Source organism: Dendroctonus ponderosae, unplaced genomic scaffold (assembly GCF_020466585.1).
Source record: "Dendroctonus ponderosae isolate FM_Combo_2020 unplaced genomic scaffold, Dpon_F_20191213v2 Dpon_F_20191213_4, whole genome shotgun sequence".
Classification (NCBI taxonomy): domain Eukaryota; kingdom Metazoa; phylum Arthropoda; class Insecta; order Coleoptera; family Curculionidae; genus Dendroctonus; species Dendroctonus ponderosae.
In genome coordinates, this window is record NW_026018611.1 from 11,799,359 (window position 1) to 11,817,164 (window position 17,806).

General features: G+C 31.8%; 1 protein-coding gene across 1 annotated transcript in view; it reads left to right on the forward strand.

Moving 5' to 3' along the window:
- LOC109537792 (protein unc-93 homolog A) overlaps nt 1-17,806 on the forward strand; it is a 36,344-nt gene that overhangs the window by 14,054 nt on the left and 4,484 nt on the right. The window contains exons 4-10 of the mRNA XM_048665914.1: nt 6,929-7,207; nt 9,450-9,673; nt 10,657-10,779; nt 12,688-12,981; nt 13,062-13,211; nt 16,074-16,203; nt 16,336-16,473. Of these exons, the coding sequence (XP_048521871.1) occupies nt 6,929-7,207; nt 9,450-9,673; nt 10,657-10,779; nt 12,688-12,981; nt 13,062-13,211; nt 16,074-16,203; nt 16,336-16,473 (1,338 nt within the window). The remainder of the gene's footprint in view (nt 1-6,928; nt 7,208-9,449; nt 9,674-10,656; nt 10,780-12,687; nt 12,982-13,061; nt 13,212-16,073; nt 16,204-16,335; nt 16,474-17,806) is intronic.

Below are 17,806 nucleotides of genomic sequence, written 5' to 3' on the forward strand. Positions count from 1 at the left end.
ATATAATTTCTTTAATTTTGTTCAACTTTCCAATTATTTTCGACATTCTATTCTCGTTTTATTTAAATGGAAAAAAATCAAATCCGCCTATGCTACTATCGTGACAACCGACACAAATGTTCAACTATTATTGCCAATTTTTATTATGATTTATGGTAACTAATGAACTTAGTAATTATTTAATTTTGCCTTAAACAAACAAGACGTACTATGCAAYATTTCTTGAAAAAATTTTTTTAAACATAAAACCTAAATGTAAATAAAAACATACTTGCGCCTAAACAATTGAAAATAGAAATGAAACATTTACATTACAGTTCTACCTGAAAATTACTGTAGAATCCAAATTTAACAGATAAAACATTAGCTTTTTTATCATGGAAAAATACTTTTTCACTGAAATTAATATTAAGCATTGGAACGTTTACAAAAAATACAAAATTTGAAGCRATTATTTCAGTTTAAATTGGAAGGACGGAGCCAGAAAAAATMGTCACACAAAAACTGTTCTAACTCTTCACAAAATCAAAAAAACAAAATTCCRATCATAGAACCTTTAAATGATTCCTCAGAACCTTAGAAATTACATCTGCATTATAAGTGTGTGAATTACTAATTCGACATTTTCATGAAAATCCAACGCGGACCCACCGAAAAATTACCATTGAGGTAAACGTTCATTGAACAACCGTATCAAACGTTATTAATCTGTTCAAGCAAACATTAAATGTTAACCAAAAACTGAGTTCGAAAGTGAGTGAGATAGGAAAAGTGGATTTACACGCCCACAAACAGTGAAGAAAGTTTTTGAAAAATTGGAGAAGAATCCAATCGGAAAATGGGCAATAAAGTAGGTCGTACCGTACTTCGACTCAAAACCGAGATGGGCTTCAAGAATTATAAAGTTCATACGACACCAGACAGAAATGCAAGTAACAATCTGGAAGCATAAAGGAGGTGTCAATGAAGAGTTCAGCACTAAGAAAAATTCAAAGTTTTCCACGAAGTTACTMGTGAGCCAAGCTTTGTGTAGCTGTAGGAAGCGCCGCAAATCTTTTTTAACGAATGGGACGATAAGCACCGAAATTTACGGTAGAGAGTGTCTCCAAAAAATATTTTTGCCATTCGTRAAACAACATAAAGTCTCAACTTTCTTTAGGCCAGACTTGGCTTCCTGTCACTACGGTAAGAGAGCTATAGAATGGTTCCAAATGAATAAAGCCATTTTGGTGCCTAGAGAATCCAATTCACTAAATTGCTCAGAGCTTAGCCCAATCGAACAATATTAGGCCTTGTTAAAACGAGCTTCGAAAGACACGAAAAAGGAAGCTAAAACCCTATCAGAATTCAAAGTAAAGTGGAATTTGCCAGAAAAAATCCAAAATTTCTGTCAAAACAAACTCGTAATAAAATAATCTTTAAAACTCTCTACACTTAAAACCTTATGGAATATGTTCAAAATGTTTATTAATAATAGCGACTACTTTAAATTGTTGATATTGAACAATTTCCTAGAATTGCAAAGCAAGAATTTGTAATTTTTTATCTAAAAACATAAAACCAAAAAAAACTGACTAAACTAAAGCGAAGAATAGAGTCAGTATTCAAGAAAGTTTAGTATTCCAAAAAAAAATTAATTAATCTTTAATAAATCTCAAAAACATCAAAGATCGTGGCGCTTTTCGAACAGTGTGCAAAGAATCTGTCTAGGAAGGACCAATTCCTTTAAAGATTTTCTTTAGCTTAATTTTACTATCGATTACGATCCGTTAAGTTAAGTTTTAGAAATATATCTTTAATAGTAAAAAAATATTATAAATTTTGCAAACTTTAAGCACTTATTTCTGAAGAGCACAAAAATCATTGGCCGGCCAATGATGAGACTGAATTCGACTGTTCTTATCCTATTAGCATCCCCTTTTCCGATGAACAAGTTTGATGCAAACTTGTTCGTAATAAGTAGGAAATTTGATGGAGCAATTTGTCTTCATTTGCGTCGTGCGGAAAATTATAATTAGCGTATGGGATGTTAAGATTCCAAACCAATCTTACATGCAAAAGTTTACGAAATAGTTCTGTATAGCTGAATTTTTCATAGTCCTGGAACCTTCGTCTAACAAAACCAACATATTCCATCAAATAACTTGAATGCCACAATAAGATCATATCCATTATCCATCCCCAGAAACAGAATTCGGATAACCAAATATTCTCATATGGAATCCAGATATGTCTAGACTGAAAAGGGTCTTATTAGATTATGTATGACAGGCTGGAATACTTTGGCTATACGCGTATTAACCGTAAATAAACGTACATATATGGATTGACAAGTGTTGAAGCTGTTTAGAAGCTTGTCACGTTTTAATTCAACCGCCTGAACATGTTTAACAGACTTTACCAGTAAATTGAAACTTGTTGGTCACAGTTCTTAGCTCATATTGGAACGCTTTCAACAACTAGTATATAATAATGAGCCCACATAAGCAGAGACTAGCGATGTCTCTACTCATATCTGGCTCTAAATAGGCTGAATATTTTAATTGAAATATTTAAGACTACGACCAAAACTCGATGCAGCAACAAATTGCTCATCACGTAAATCAACCCGCCAACAAAAATTATAAATGTGTTCTATTTTCCTGTTCGTATTTGTTAGTTAAGTATTGCATCGCACACACTAATTTAATTACAACTAGTTTCTATTAACATGAAAAATAGTGAAATAATAAATAGTGAAAAAAGTATAGGTATATCGTTATAGGCCAGTGAATGCATTGTTTAGGCGATAATTTATTGATCAATACAAGAGCAATTGAATTAGTTGTGTTGGAGATTTGGTCTTTCTGTGAGAAATTTGACCAGTTTTAAAAACATTAGTTTTTCTAACCACCACTTTATACCACTTTTCTTAGTAAGACCTAATACATGCTTGCCTAAGTAAATTACCTATTTTACGACTGCAAACTTCCATTGCGAATATTTTATGGGTAAGATCGGTGAAAATATTCAGAGCTGCATCTGTCATTTGTAATAATAAAATGTAAATATGTGCAACAACCGTTAGAGATAGGTATAAAAATTGCTACATAAATGGTGTTCAGAATATTTGAGAAAACTTGGCAGTGAAAAGTGAAGAATAGGCAATAAGGCACCAGCAATAATAAATCTAATGTGTATGATGGAAAAATGAAAGCATTCCAATGGGATGTAGTGAACCAACTGTATTGAAAACGATCCATTGCCATTGTCATCAAAAAATCTCTTATCTTTTTTTTTATTTCTGCATCATTGCAAGAATTTTCCAAATCGGCATACAATGTACATTTTAATTTCTCACTTTAAATATATGTCGTTCAGTTCATTTACACAAATTGGCTGAAGCATGTACATACATGCATAAGTACATTTTCAAAATACATAAGTTTAAAACTTGTTCAATTCGAATTTCTTTAGATAGAGGGGAGAGTGGGGAATACCGGCCTCCTAAGCAGAGTCTGAAATATCTCCCAGATTTTACCATTTAAAAGGAAACTTAAGGTTTAAATCAAAGATAAGACTCTTGGGAACAGAATAAATGTTTATTAAAAGTAAACAAAAACATTTTTCAAAAGCAAATATTTTTTAAAAACGTATTAGACGCCACGGAGCTGGAAGGTAAAAACAGCCGGGAGCCGCAATTACCCAAAATTTTTGTAACTAGCAAAAATCTTACATAGATTTTTTTTCACCTTGAATACAATAGGTGTGGGCCCATCCCGAATATCTCACACACCTGAGCCAAAGTTCCTGATTCTTCCCGGATTCTCCACAAATAATGCAAATATCTTCAGCAATTTCGTCGTCTGAGTTTTCCATTGTCTCCTCTTCTTCCTTACAGCCATTAAAAGTTACCTTAGTTTTCTTCTAAGAGTTGATTTTTGTTTTATGGTAATATTGATGTTTTTGTTTACTAAAGCGCTGGTGTCATCAGAGTTACCGAAAACCGCCTCTCCGTATTTTTACTCTCATTTTTTTTGGCTGTTTTCTGCAATTTTTCCTGTTTTGCATTTTCTTTTGCCTCCAAAAAATCTTTTATTGGAGTAGAAATAAATATTTGCAAGGGTTGCTTTTTCCCACCTTTTTTTTTCGTCTTTGGGTAGCAGTTTCAGAACATACAAGATTTTGTATTATTTCTCCAAATGATATATTTTGTCTTCTTTCATTTTCGTTTGTGTCGGCCTTGCAGCTTTGCAGCCTTACATCTTCTGCCCATTCTCCGGTTATTTTATCTTCTAATTGACCGTTTTCAAGAACCGGCTAAATGTGTAATTTATAAATTTCCAGCCGGGGCAAAATCTTCTGCATTAAAACATCAGGATTGACATGAAATACTCCCGTTACCTGAAAACTTTTGATAGCTTTTTCGATAGTTGCAACTCTTCTAGAAGCTTTGATGAATAAATCAGCGACGATACTAGGCGTAATTTTTTCTGCTGGATTATTCCTCATAAACTTATCGCATTCTGAATTATATGCTGTGTTCAAAGGACCATAAAAAGTAACGTAAAGCTGTTGAACACGGTGCGATGTATGTGGAGAAGTCTCAACAGAATCATTCCTCTTTCTTTGCAGAAGTTGTACGAATTTAACGAACAATGACTAGAGTGGTTATCTAGTAGCAACAAAATTGGATCTTCTTTTGAACTTTCAACACAATGCTCAAAGTGCTGGAACCACTCACAGTTTAAATTTTCTGTTATCCATCGTTATCTGAGCAGCGATAAATAGCTCATGAAACTCTGTTATTTTTCAAATGATCGGCAATTTTTTTTCTGGCATAGATAAACATTGGAGGAATGATGCATTCCAGATGCGCTAAATGAACATATGACCGTCGCAGTTTTCCCCATCTCCCAATTAGTTAAACGACCAACTCTTTTTTGCCCCTTTTCGGCATAGATCTTGCTTGGGCGTTGTTCTGTTGTGATGCCGGTCACATCACAGTTAAAACTTCTTGATGGTAAAAATTTTTACTTGTCCCTCACAGCACTCAGGTTCGCAAAAAATATTCCAGTTTCTTCTTTGTTGAAAGCCGTTACACGAATTATGCTGGTTGATTCAGGCTTTCTAAGTCTAATGTGTGGGTTGCGTCTTAAATATCCCTCTAACCAGTAACGACCCGCTAATCCTTTGTCTCTCTTAAATCGATTTTTCAAATAAGATATAAATGATTTGCTTCGATAATTCACGGTTAAACTCACGTTTAAATTCACTAGAACATGCACGTTTAAACTAACACTTTTCATATAGTAACACTTATCGGTATACATCAACCAGTCCAAAATTTATGTTACAGTGGGAGAAACTTTATGGCCGAAATTACCCCTACGGTCAGTATTCACCCACTCTTCCCGATATAAGTACTGTCGCCAGTTAAAACTTTTACATAAAGGGCGCTCAATTGAAAAATATTGAAAAAGTACGTTTCAAAGCATCTTTATTTGGCCTTGGTTTCGTAAAAGTAGTAAGTTAGAGACACTGTATATAAAACAATTTGATTTGGTTCCAACAGCTAAAAGATAGATTAATGATTTTTCCAAGACAGAGCTATGTATAACGCTTTAAAAAATACAATTTTGTTAGAAATATATGCGTTCCTGGAAATTTCTGGGCCATTTTACTCAAGAAATATGAAATTAGTGTAATTTCATGCATTTCTAAGAAAACTAGTATGCGTACTTCGGAGAAAACGATTCTGAGTACATGCCTTTCTTTCGAATTACACATAGATACTAGTTTTTCAAATTTAATTACTAACTGATCATGATATCGCCATTTAGAAATCATGGTCTTTTCATTCAAAAAAAAATATGTATTAGTTACGGTGGGCTTCAAATTCAACGGCTTTCTAAAATTTTTGACTGAGAATAGTTTTTATATCTTATTATACAGGATGTTTAAAACTAATAATATTTTATTAAGTAAAGTATTAAACATTCTGGGGCAATATGGCGTAGCCCAGAGAGAAAAAAATATACGGTCTTATCGACTGACGAAATAATTTGAAATATTATTATACGTAATATTTTTTATGAGAGGCCACAACTTTTCGCGCGAAATTTACTTATTAACTTTTTAATTATTAATTAACTTTTTATTTACTTGCGAAGAAAATTTGTGGCAAAAAGACATTTCATTACAAGTTTGTAGCTTTTTTTATTTTGTCACTCTCTGTGCTCTGTCAATTAAGCTGTTAAAGTTCCTGTTTTCGTAAAGATAAAGTAGGTATTCTGTTTTCACGCCTATAGGTATTGTTATTTGTTTTGTTTTGTTTTGTTTTGTTTCTTGATCGGGGAATACATACATACGCAACAAAATAAACAGATGTTGGCAGCTTTAAGCTTGTAATATAATTTTTCTGTACCACTTTCTATAAAAGTAAAAAAAGTTTAATTAAATTCGGGATGAAAATGTGAACGGTCATAGAAAAATGTATTTGTCTCAAATGGTTTAAGATAAAGAGAGGATTAAAAGTCGAAAATACTCATAAATGAGGCCGTACATTTTTCTGTCTGAGCCACGCGATATTTCCCGCAGACGGACTTACACTTTGGCAAAACAACATGATTTTATACATCTCGCACAATAAGTTAATTACAATTTTTATTGCTTATCTTGTAATTTCATGTTTGTTGTTTGTTTTTCAACAATTCATCAATCATATGCTTTACTGAAAAAAATATTCAAATCGGATTACGGTTTCAGAAAATATTAACTTTCAAAAACTAAGGAACATATAAGCTATACGATAAATTTGCGGCATAGTGTATAATGCGTTAGACATTTTTAAAACATATTGGGCATGCCGAGAATTATAATTTTAAAAGAAATTTCAATAAACTGATTAAACATTAAATTGTATGCCATTGCATTATTTTCTGTTTAGGTCGCCCTGCTGGAATTGCATACAACCGCCGTGTTCTAATCTCCAACTTAGTGATAATGTGCTTTTGCCACTTGTTGTCCACCGCTGCGTTTCTACCCTTTCTGTCTCTTCAGAGCAGTGTTTCGGTGTGGGCACAATCGTTGACCAACACGGGATTCGAATTCAATTCTGGATCTTGGCTCAGCTCTGAAATATTCCTGGTTGCAGCTGGATCAGCTTTAATTGCACCATGTTTTGTTAAAATATTGGGTACCAATATTGTGGCCGCTATATGTTACGGTAAGTTCATCAATGTTTTAATTGAATGTACCTATGCTTTAAATTGAAATTTTATCGTTTTGTTTCCGTTTTTATCCGCGACGAAGACACCGAAGATCCTCGAAGACACAAAAAATTGTATCTTCAGTATATTGAATACTTCAATATATTTGTGCAGGCAAATAGTTTATTCAATCAAACGAGATTTGTATGTAATAGTTCCTTATATGCAAGGTGTTCCACGAATATGAGGTACACTTTATCTTGAAAAGTATTCAATATACTGTGTTTCGTATTTTTTGTATTTGAAATTTCATACTACGGTTTTCGTTTGGATGTTTGCGTCTAATAGTATTCCCTGTTTTATTATTGAATTTTTTCACCAATTCGCTTAACTTTACCTTAAAACTCACTCAGAACTTTTTTACAATCCACTTTCTGAGCATTATTGGATTATTTAAATTAACATTTAAACACCGATTTGCAGGCAATAATTTTTTATATACAAATGTTTCAAAATTGTTTAAATTTAATTTGGTTTTCTACTCTTTAGAATATCTAAAAAAGACACAGTATGTTATTTGAAATTCCAATTGAAAAGTTAACTTGTTCGTCAGCAGCGAAAAAATTAAGCAAATGGTTGAACAATTGGAAATTTTCAACTAATGATCCAAACGAACACAATAATCGAATAGATCTCAACATCAGTCTGTTTAATGTTGCAGTTCCGTGTTTTTCAGAAATTTGCGCGGATAGCAATATATTTGTTAATTATTTCATAATAATGGAAGTAGTTAGAGATGCAATATATATATCTTTAAATAGCTGGTATGGAAGTATCCACTAAAATAAAAAGTAAATTAAATATTCTTTAAGTTTGCTTTTCGATTACGATTTATTATACAGGCTTTCCATTTCAATGCGAACCACTTTAAATAACTTTTGAATTTATGGAATTAAAAATATTAATCGAATAACTTCTGGTAATTTATTGATTTTACGTTTTTAAATTACTTTTTCAATTGTTGAAGATGTCCGCTGTTATTCGTTAGTAAATTGTAAAGTATGTTTCTAACATCTTTACCGACAACGTGTGGTTTTGTATACAAATTTTGTTTTTAAAAAACCCCATAAGAAGAAGTCTGGGGTAGCTAAATCTGGTGACTTTCCTAGAGAGAAGAGCTAGATCCCTTCTATTGCACCATTTCTACCAATTAATTTGTCGACATGCGATGCTCCAACTATTCTTTATATTAGCTGGAGATTAGGATAAAATCGCTCCATCTGGCTGTAAATGGAGATTTCCGTCATCAGGCTATCATCAAGTATGACTCTATTTTCATCCATTTGATTTTCTAACGATGATATAACAAGCAGCTGTTAGAATTTTTACAAGACGAAGATGCGACTATCAAGCTGAATTATCTTGTAAAAATATGCGGCTTATAATTTGGCTTCTTGGAATTCTTGTTCAAACCTTAACTTTGGACAGAAATTGGAAATTGAACTGAACAGCCGTCTCTTCATCGTCTGGAAAACGTGATGGTTTGCCATGAAAATGTGACCTTCTTCTAAAAAATGTTATTGTCGTATAATTTTCAGATAATTAGATGGAAAGATTGGGGCCATTCTGCTTGATACACGAAATTTCCAATTTCAACTAAATCAGTGGTATCCCGACAAAGAGATTAGAAGAAGGGATCAATAGAATGTCAAACTAGGTTTCCAGCTCTGACTCCGGTAGACGTTTTCTTATGAGACCATTTAAAAACCGTTTTTTTTTACGAAACTACTCCTAATAGTATGCAAAAACTGAAGACTCGATTGTCGCAAGAATGCAGACGAATTTTCCAATAAATGTTGGTTAGTATTCGTGACGATTTTGAAAACCGACTTTACTAATGGCTCAATAACGGACGAATAAAATAATAAATAAATTAATTAATATATAAAACGCGACACATTTTCACTTCTAAATCATTGGATAGAAAATTCATTTTATTGACTAATTTCTTCTTAAACATTTCATATGATATCCATGTGTTTGTCTAAGTGGACATAATTTTTGTATTTCGTTTAATTCTCTACAATTGAAAGATATTTGTTGGTTTGTTTTTTGGTTAGAAATGAAACCCCAGTATACTAAGAAACTGTATATAACACCGGAATAAATATGATGTCGATTCACTTTATGCTTCAATCTTGAGTGAACAAAATTACAAATAAAACGCAGTTCTAGAGCTAACTGATGGTTTATTTTCAGCTGGGATGGTTGTATTTTACGCAGCTCATATATACCCGGTAATTTACGTGACAATACCTACGAGTCTCCTTTTGGGAATTCTGCTCGGTCTTATGTCAAGTGCCCACATTTCGTTCCTCATGATCCTCACGCATCGAATAGCAGGACTATTCCATGAGGATGGTGAGGATGGAAGGTATTCTCGCAGAATTTGTATAATTAGGAGGATCGCTCGCGCTTTTCAGGTAAAATTGATTATAAAACTGTAGATTTTGAAACGTTACAATCAAGAGAATAAGACTAAAATGATTCTCTAATGATTGAAAAAAATAGGTTTAATTTGTCTATCTCATTTATTATTAAAAATTGACATACAAGAGGCAATATAGTACCTACCTAAAAAAGGTGATGCCTTAACGTATATTTTTTAATGAAACTACGTTTATATTTTACTGGAAAGTCTAGGTATCTCCAGTTCAGCAAATTTTCGTTATTTTTTTCAATTTCAGGTGCTCAAAAATGGACTTGATTTGTTTAGTTACTTTAGTAGTTAAAGTTAAATTACTTTAGTTTGAACATTGACATTTTTAAAGATATTTATTATACTTTTAACAAGCTGTACTTGTTTCTATTTCTAAGCATATACTATTAACACTGAAACTGGTGAGTTTTTCGGGTTTTTAGGCCGTCGTAAAATGGAATTTCTTTCTTTTTTACAACGGCCTAAAAGTCTAGAGATCGAAGATTCGATCGCTAGAAAAGATGTAAAAATGTTTACCATTGTCAACTAACAATATTCAAATTTCAATATTTATGTTCCTATTTAAATTTACTTGAATTTTATGTTGTAATACGTCGCAACATTGCAATATATTTAAATATAATAATCTATAACCGAGTAGTTAGATTAAAACAAAAAAAATAGTATATAGACATTGTACAACTGAATCATAAAATTATCTTCGACTCATATTCTATCAATACGAGGTGAACTAAGAAATAATGTCTTAGTTCGCATTTTTAGTTATTTTCCGTAAAAAGTTTGTACAGTTCTATCGATTTTTTGGTTATTATCCATATCTGATGTTTAATATCTAACCGAAAAAAATTAAATTATTTAAAGCTACATAATATATCAAAAAARGAAATATGTGTTCTATATACAAAATATTAGWTTTTWATAGGCAAATTTATATCACAACATTTAATATTTCTGATTTATATTTAGGGTGCTCATGACTTCGGATTAATACTGGGATCCGTGTGCTCGTTTCTSGTTATACATTTTACGATCAATATAGGAAGAGACGCGTCAACTTATGAGTTCGACAATGCAACACTAGTGACAAATGTAAGTGATGTAGTGATAAAAAAAACACGAAACTCGTCTAACACTGCTTCAAACATGATATGCTGTTACGTGGCCTGGTAAACCAATGAAAATAAAGAAATCCATCTAAATATTCAAAAAGTGTATAAAATGTTTCGACTTTGTACAGTTGTCATTCTGCTAATTGTTCTTATGTTAATATCAGGTTGATTTTTACTTAGTGCCCCATATTAAACGAGGCACTAATTCAACTCTACTTTAATTATTTAATAACTATTATTAATTGTTATGTTATGCAATAGGTTTTTTTCAAATATTATTAGAACTTGAAAGTTTTGGCATTATTATAAATAGTATGGTCAGATTGCGTAGAACGGCTTTTACAGTCGATTAAAACTCATAATCTAAATGGAATTCGAGATTTGTTTTATAAATATCAGTAATTGAAGGATTTACAAAAATATTCTGTTTCTTGCAATACCCAAAGGTTGTGGGGTTTTTCGTTGGTCTATTTTTTTTAAGTAACTGGATTAAGAATATGTGGTGAACAAATCATAAATTCGCGTTATACATTCCATAATCAGAAAAATTATATTGCAACTGTTTTATCAAGCTGAGTCGAAATGTGAACTTCAATTCACTATGGACTAACAAATATTTAACAAAAGTAATGAAAAAAATATTAATTTAAAAACAAGTAGAATGAATATGTAAAATAGGCATACACTTTCAATTTATTTGAATACATTACACGAAATTATTAAGTAAAGCATAGTTTTCTATAATTAAAATTTAAATCCTTGACATAAAGTTGCATATAGAAATCTCATTCAAATTAAGTCTATTGGTGAAGTTGCTTTTATATTTGAAATAGAATTAGGTGTTTTTTTCACTTAAAGTCCGTTTTACATAATTTTTGAGCAAACGGATACTACATCTGAGGCTGCGTTAATTTATGAGCTTAAAACTTGTGAAACTTCAAGTCTGCCATTGATTGACTTTGAGCTGTGATTTCGTTCCTCCTCATATTATGATGCTGTATACCAAATTCAGTTGATTTTTAATCAATTATGTTAGGAGTAGTAACTATTTTAAAGAAATACTTAAAGATTATAATTTTTTTTCCAAAAATTAATTAATTAATAAAGAAATTCGTACAGCAAAGTTGCTGTGAAATATAATCTAGTTAAATTTGCCAACAATTTCTTGTCTTGAATTTGTTTTGCTTGGGGAGAAACCGGCCAGTAAATGTTGCCTCTACGGGCAGTTTTTTACTTATTTGATATTTTTGTCAGAACTGTGTCTATATGGGAATAATAATTTTATAAAACTGGTATTGATTAACACGTGGAATCCAATAGTGATACTTTCTTTACCGTAAAACCCCCTTTAGGGCACAAAACCAGTTTTTGAACTCTAAAAAAAGGGCAAAGTGCAAAGTCTCATTGGAACTTTGCTTCACTTAAAAAATATATCTTGGATTGTTTTTGTTAAAATTCAAAAAACGATTTGGACAAAAATACACGTATTTAGACCGGTCGTATATGCAGCATTTTTTAAATATAAAATTCCACTTCTTTGTCATAGGTGGTTGGAAACTGTTTTAATTTTATGGCCTTTCGATAATCAATCATTTATGGCCTTCAAATTTAATTGAATGGTGCTGCGAAAGAAGGGCTAGTTAAGCAACTAATTTGATTTTAAAAAGCTGCCACAAATTTTTGTTGCATTTATAGGAACCACACAGAGGTAAAATTAATGGTGGTTCGTAAAATTAATGGTAAATGGAAGAATCGTAAAGTTCTTTTTAAATTTTTTTACCCGTTAGTTCCGTTGACTAAATACATGCACACTTTTGTAACATTTTATATCTAGCTAGTTAAAGGTAACTACGTTACACGAATGCACTATAAGGTTTGCATTTTGTAGGATTGCACTTCCAATAGTGTTCTGCGGAACTGTTCAAATCAAACGTATCCTGTAACATCTTCAAGTCCCTACGACTACAGTTCGTTTCTAGACGACATTTTTGATCGCGGAGAAGATGGTCGCTTATGTGGAGCTCAAGCTTGTCCCATATTTTCATTGGGGAACTCCTCGCTCCACTCAGGCTTCAAAGTTCTTCCCATAGAGTCTTCCAAGATACTCATTGGAGTTTATGGAGGAGCCTGCGGGCTGGCTTTTTTGCTGGCTTCGTTGGGATTGGACAGCATAAGAACATTGGTAAACCAATTGTATTCTACACGGCTAAATAATTTGATTTGGGACTTTAACGAAAAAGTGAGTTTATGTCTAAATTTCAGACATACCAAGATCCTCTAGATAGAGGACTGGGTCTTTCGGCTCTCAGAGCGATTCTAGATAGTTTTAGAGATCCAAGACTGCAACTGACTGCTCCACTAGCTGTTTTTATGGGCCTCGAACAGGCTTTCATTTATGCCGACTTTGCCAAGGTAATTAGAATAGAATTGAAATAAAGAAAAATCTAACATTTATTTTAAAAAAAAGATAAAATTGATGTGAATATTTTGAACACACATTTGTAACATGTTATTAAGTTTTTTTCTAGTTCACGAGATACCAGTATTTTTGAGTGCATAACAAATTTTGTTTATAATGGTATTCATTCAATTGAGTCAATGCTAATTTGAACTGTATTTGGTTTATCGGTGCAATTTCTTGTTGCAATATTGTTCACTGCACTATTATAGGTTTCCTTTGTCACGCGTATTCGCATTATTATTCAATGATAGTTGTTTCCATCAGGATCAGTAGATAACTTGTTAACGACGACAAATACCGAAAAAATAACAATGCAATATAATATTTAAACTAAATAAACACTTCAAGTTTTAAGAAACTGAATGTCCGTGGCGCTTCATAAAAGGGATTGAGTCAGTAAATGTGACCATAAACCTCCAAAAAATTGCATCTATGATTTATGGCAAGCAAACAGGTAGAAAAATCTATAGAAAAAACATCTTAAAACGTTAACACTGTAGAAATCTAAGGCAGGGTGGAATTCGTATTTATATGTAAATAGTGACATAGTGAAATCAATCTGGTGAATCCTCTATAGCATCAAATTCCGCTCTAGATCTGTAGCAGTGTGGACTGCGTGTTAAGTAATTCATAAATTTACATTGACAGTGAAAATGTGTGTGATTGCGAAGACTTACATTAAAATCCTGAAAATCATGCTATTGTTATTTTCTTACGTTTTCTGTAACTTTCTAAATCAAAAGGATTATCAACCTGTGTTGTCTCTATTTTTCAGGATAACAATTAAATATTTGATCCAAAATTATTGAACTTTTAATAAAATCCGTACCGCATTAAGTACGGTCTATAGGGGAGAATGGGAGAAAATGCAATTTTTCAGTTAAACACACTTATTTTTCAAATTTCAAATGTTAAGGAATTCTCCAAATGCACAATTTCAGTTTTCTTGTCTTGTTTTCTGGTTTGGATGAGGCGTCAAACGTTATCTACCCGGTTCTGCCTTACGTTTTTAATTACTCGTAAATAATTGTTGTTGTGTCGATGTTTTTCCTTCTTGGGGATTCGGTCTGAGCATTGGTGAGAAGCAAAAACTTTTTTAGCTACCAAGCTTACGGAGATTTATTTTCCCGCCTTCTTCAGGGTGCTAATTGCTTTCTACGAAAAGTCTGAGAACCCTCCAGAATCTTATTATTTTAGCAATTTGGTGAGACATGTCTTTCTCATGGCTTTGAACGTTGTTATTTTGCTGGGTTCAATAGTTGGCACATATGAAAAATTCTCAAATAACTGTTTGTAGAGAGGCAAAGGGACAAAATAGCGATAGCATATTCTATGACGAACTGAACATTAAAATGATTTATTTTAAAATATAAATTTAAAGTTTTTTTTTTTATAAGACTTTCAAAGTCATAAGAACGAGATGTCTGAGCAGATTGTAAAAATAATAAGATTCTGGAGGGTTCTCAGACATTTCATAGAAAACAACTAGCACCCTGAAGAAGGCGGAAAAATAAATCGCTGAAAGCTTGGTAGCTAAAAAGTTTTCAAGAAGGAAAAACATCTGCCAATTATTCGTGTATCGGTCAAGGAATTGAACTCGTAAATATGAAAAGTTACAGAAAACAAGACTAAAATACATTTTGATTGTTCAGATTCTTATTTCAGATCTTCTTATTCTTATTTCAGTTTACAAAGTATGCAGTTACAATTATACAGCCTAACTGAGGATCACACTATATATTATATAATTTAAGAATGAGAATGAGTCGATTGATACATATGCTGAAGAGTATCGATACTGTCTAGCTTGTTATAAATAGTTTTAAAAAATCAGCTCTTAGTTTACAGACTACCAGCAAGATAGATGCTTCTAAAATAATCCAAACGTTTTAATGAAACTGAGCTAATTTAATTTTATCTTCTATATTTTAAAACATGGTCAAATCTATGTTCTGTATTGCAACTCATTTGAAATAATTTGATTACAGTTTTTTACTTGTCCTGGCATTTCCTGCTCAGCTCACCCTGCTTAATCATTTGACCATTAATGGTATAATTAAAATATGCACATTTTAGTGTTCTTTCACAAAGTTTCAAATCTTATAACTTCACAAATACAAAATGTTTTTTGGATTTGTGAAACATTTTTTGGTCTAATCTCTTTTCGAGTACCATGAAATTTTCCATGCGAAATAGGCATTGTAGTCTCATTCTGCAATGTTAAATGTTTCCATGCATTTTCCGATTTTTCTGTTAGCTGTCGCATATATGTTTTTTTATGTTTTGTGCATTGTTTTTCATTGTATTATATAAAACCCAGATTTCATAATTTTTTAATTTAAATTTCGAGTTCAATAAATTTCCGGTAATTTCGGTAATTAAGGAGCAATTATATGAATATGCGCAAAAAATGTGGTATTTAGCCTAGATGTATTTTACGGTAAAAATTTCCCACGTTTATCTCTCATTTTTTTCGCTTAGTATTTCCGCATTACTTCTTTTAGAAGCACTTAATCCTCTCCGTCCAGTTCAAGTTGTAAACATTGATTTTCCAATAGCTCAAAAGGAAACTTTCATGCTATTGAATAATAATGAAAATATGATTAACAATAAATTCATTTTTGTCACATTAAAAAAATAATTTTGACTAAGTTGTAGACGTGGTGGATAACTAACTACAGGATCCGCTTTCGCGACCAGTGTTGTCTGAATATTCATTAATATTGTGTGTTGCTATAGGCTCTTAAACTGTAAATTTTTAAATAAAACTAAAAATATAATGCTACTCGAATTAAATAAATAATTATTTTCAGTCGTACGTAGTTTGCACGTTAGGAATTCATCGACTCAATTTAGTATTTCTATCGATGGGACTGCTCCAATCAGTTGCAGCCTGCACATTAAGTATGCTATTGAGGACAATCAGACGATACTATGTGGTTGGTGAGTAATTTGCAGCTTTTCCAGTGTATTTTTGCAACTACGGTTATCCCCCAACACTATAAAAAGTATGAAAAAGCAGCCAAACGGAACACCTAAAAATTAACTAAAAAATGATAATATTAAATGTTTCAGCTGTAGGATTTGCTTTTCAAATTTGCCTGATAATGGTGTTGGTGCTATGGAAACCCATAGAAGACGATCCCGCATTGTTCTATGTGATATCGGCAGCTTGGGGTGTATGCCATGCCATTTGGGAAATGATCAGTTTCAGTAAGTATAAAATGGTGATGTTGAAATCTTCACCATATTTTCACGCACTTGTTGTATTATTACAAAATTCAGTGTTCCTTCAATCAATCAATTCAATCAATCCTTCAAGGATATCAGAAGAAAACCAATATTGGAAAAGACTTATTTAGTTTTATTTGCTGAATTTATTTACTTAAGAGAACTTTTTTCTAAGACCAAGTTTCTCATCTGCTATCAAACAATATTGCTAACCCATTCCATAAAACCTGTACGTTTAGATATCTGAAACACTAAGAAACACATAAAATCGCATTTAAATTGATGGAAATTATCCTTGATTGGGTTTGTAGAAACATTTCAAAAATTGAAAATGCTTCTGAAGTAGTGTTAAATTTGAAGCTGAAAATTTGCCGAGTCTTATTAAGTTAAAGTTTTATAACTTTTAAACTAATTAACCAATTCCAATATGCTTTTATTGTAATGTGTTGCTTAATTATCTGGCTATTATCTTAAGAGTAACAAGAATTGATTCCAATCAATTTCAAATTGCTTCGTTTTGGGAACATTTTATTTTTTCGTTTTACTTTAACAAAATTATAGCGTATTCACCAATTGCAGTGTGTTTTCATGATTAGATTTTTTATAAGCCAAGAATAAAAAACAATATTTGTAGAATATATATATATATATCGGGTGTGGCATACCCGAAATAAAATGTATAATTTCTTGCTGTGGTCTTTCTAGTTATAAACGTTGATACATATTTTGTAAATTTTTGAGATAAAGACATTATTGAAAATATGAATCGTTCAAAATAAGATGCACTTGAAACAACAACAAACTACATTTTCGTTTCTAGTAAAACAGTAGCACACAGGGCGTTTTAAAATAACTGAGTAAAACATGGCTTGGTGTTTTTCTCATTATTTGTTGTATGTTATACAAAATAACAAGTTATCATTTACGACGCTTGAAATAATAGCAAAATAGTTAAACTATAAACTCAAAAAAAGGACTAAAATCGTTTTCTAGATATAAAAAATATGATACTTTCGACTTGAAAATGTAAAACCCATAATTTTCGTTAGAGCTGATCAAGCTATCCGGTGGTGCAGATATCGTCTGATTTTGTTGAAGGTGTGGAATCTAAAATGTATGAAAAAATAATGCTGATTTTTGAAATGCAGTATACAAATTAATAAAATTATAAGACATTTCGCTAAAACATAAAAATAAGTTTATTGTTAAAATTAAGAACTTTTGCTAAAAAATGTGTCTGCCAACAATTTTACAATACATTTGATTTCCGAAACCTGTTTGCCTGCGAATCGATGACATTATTAAAATTAAAAGT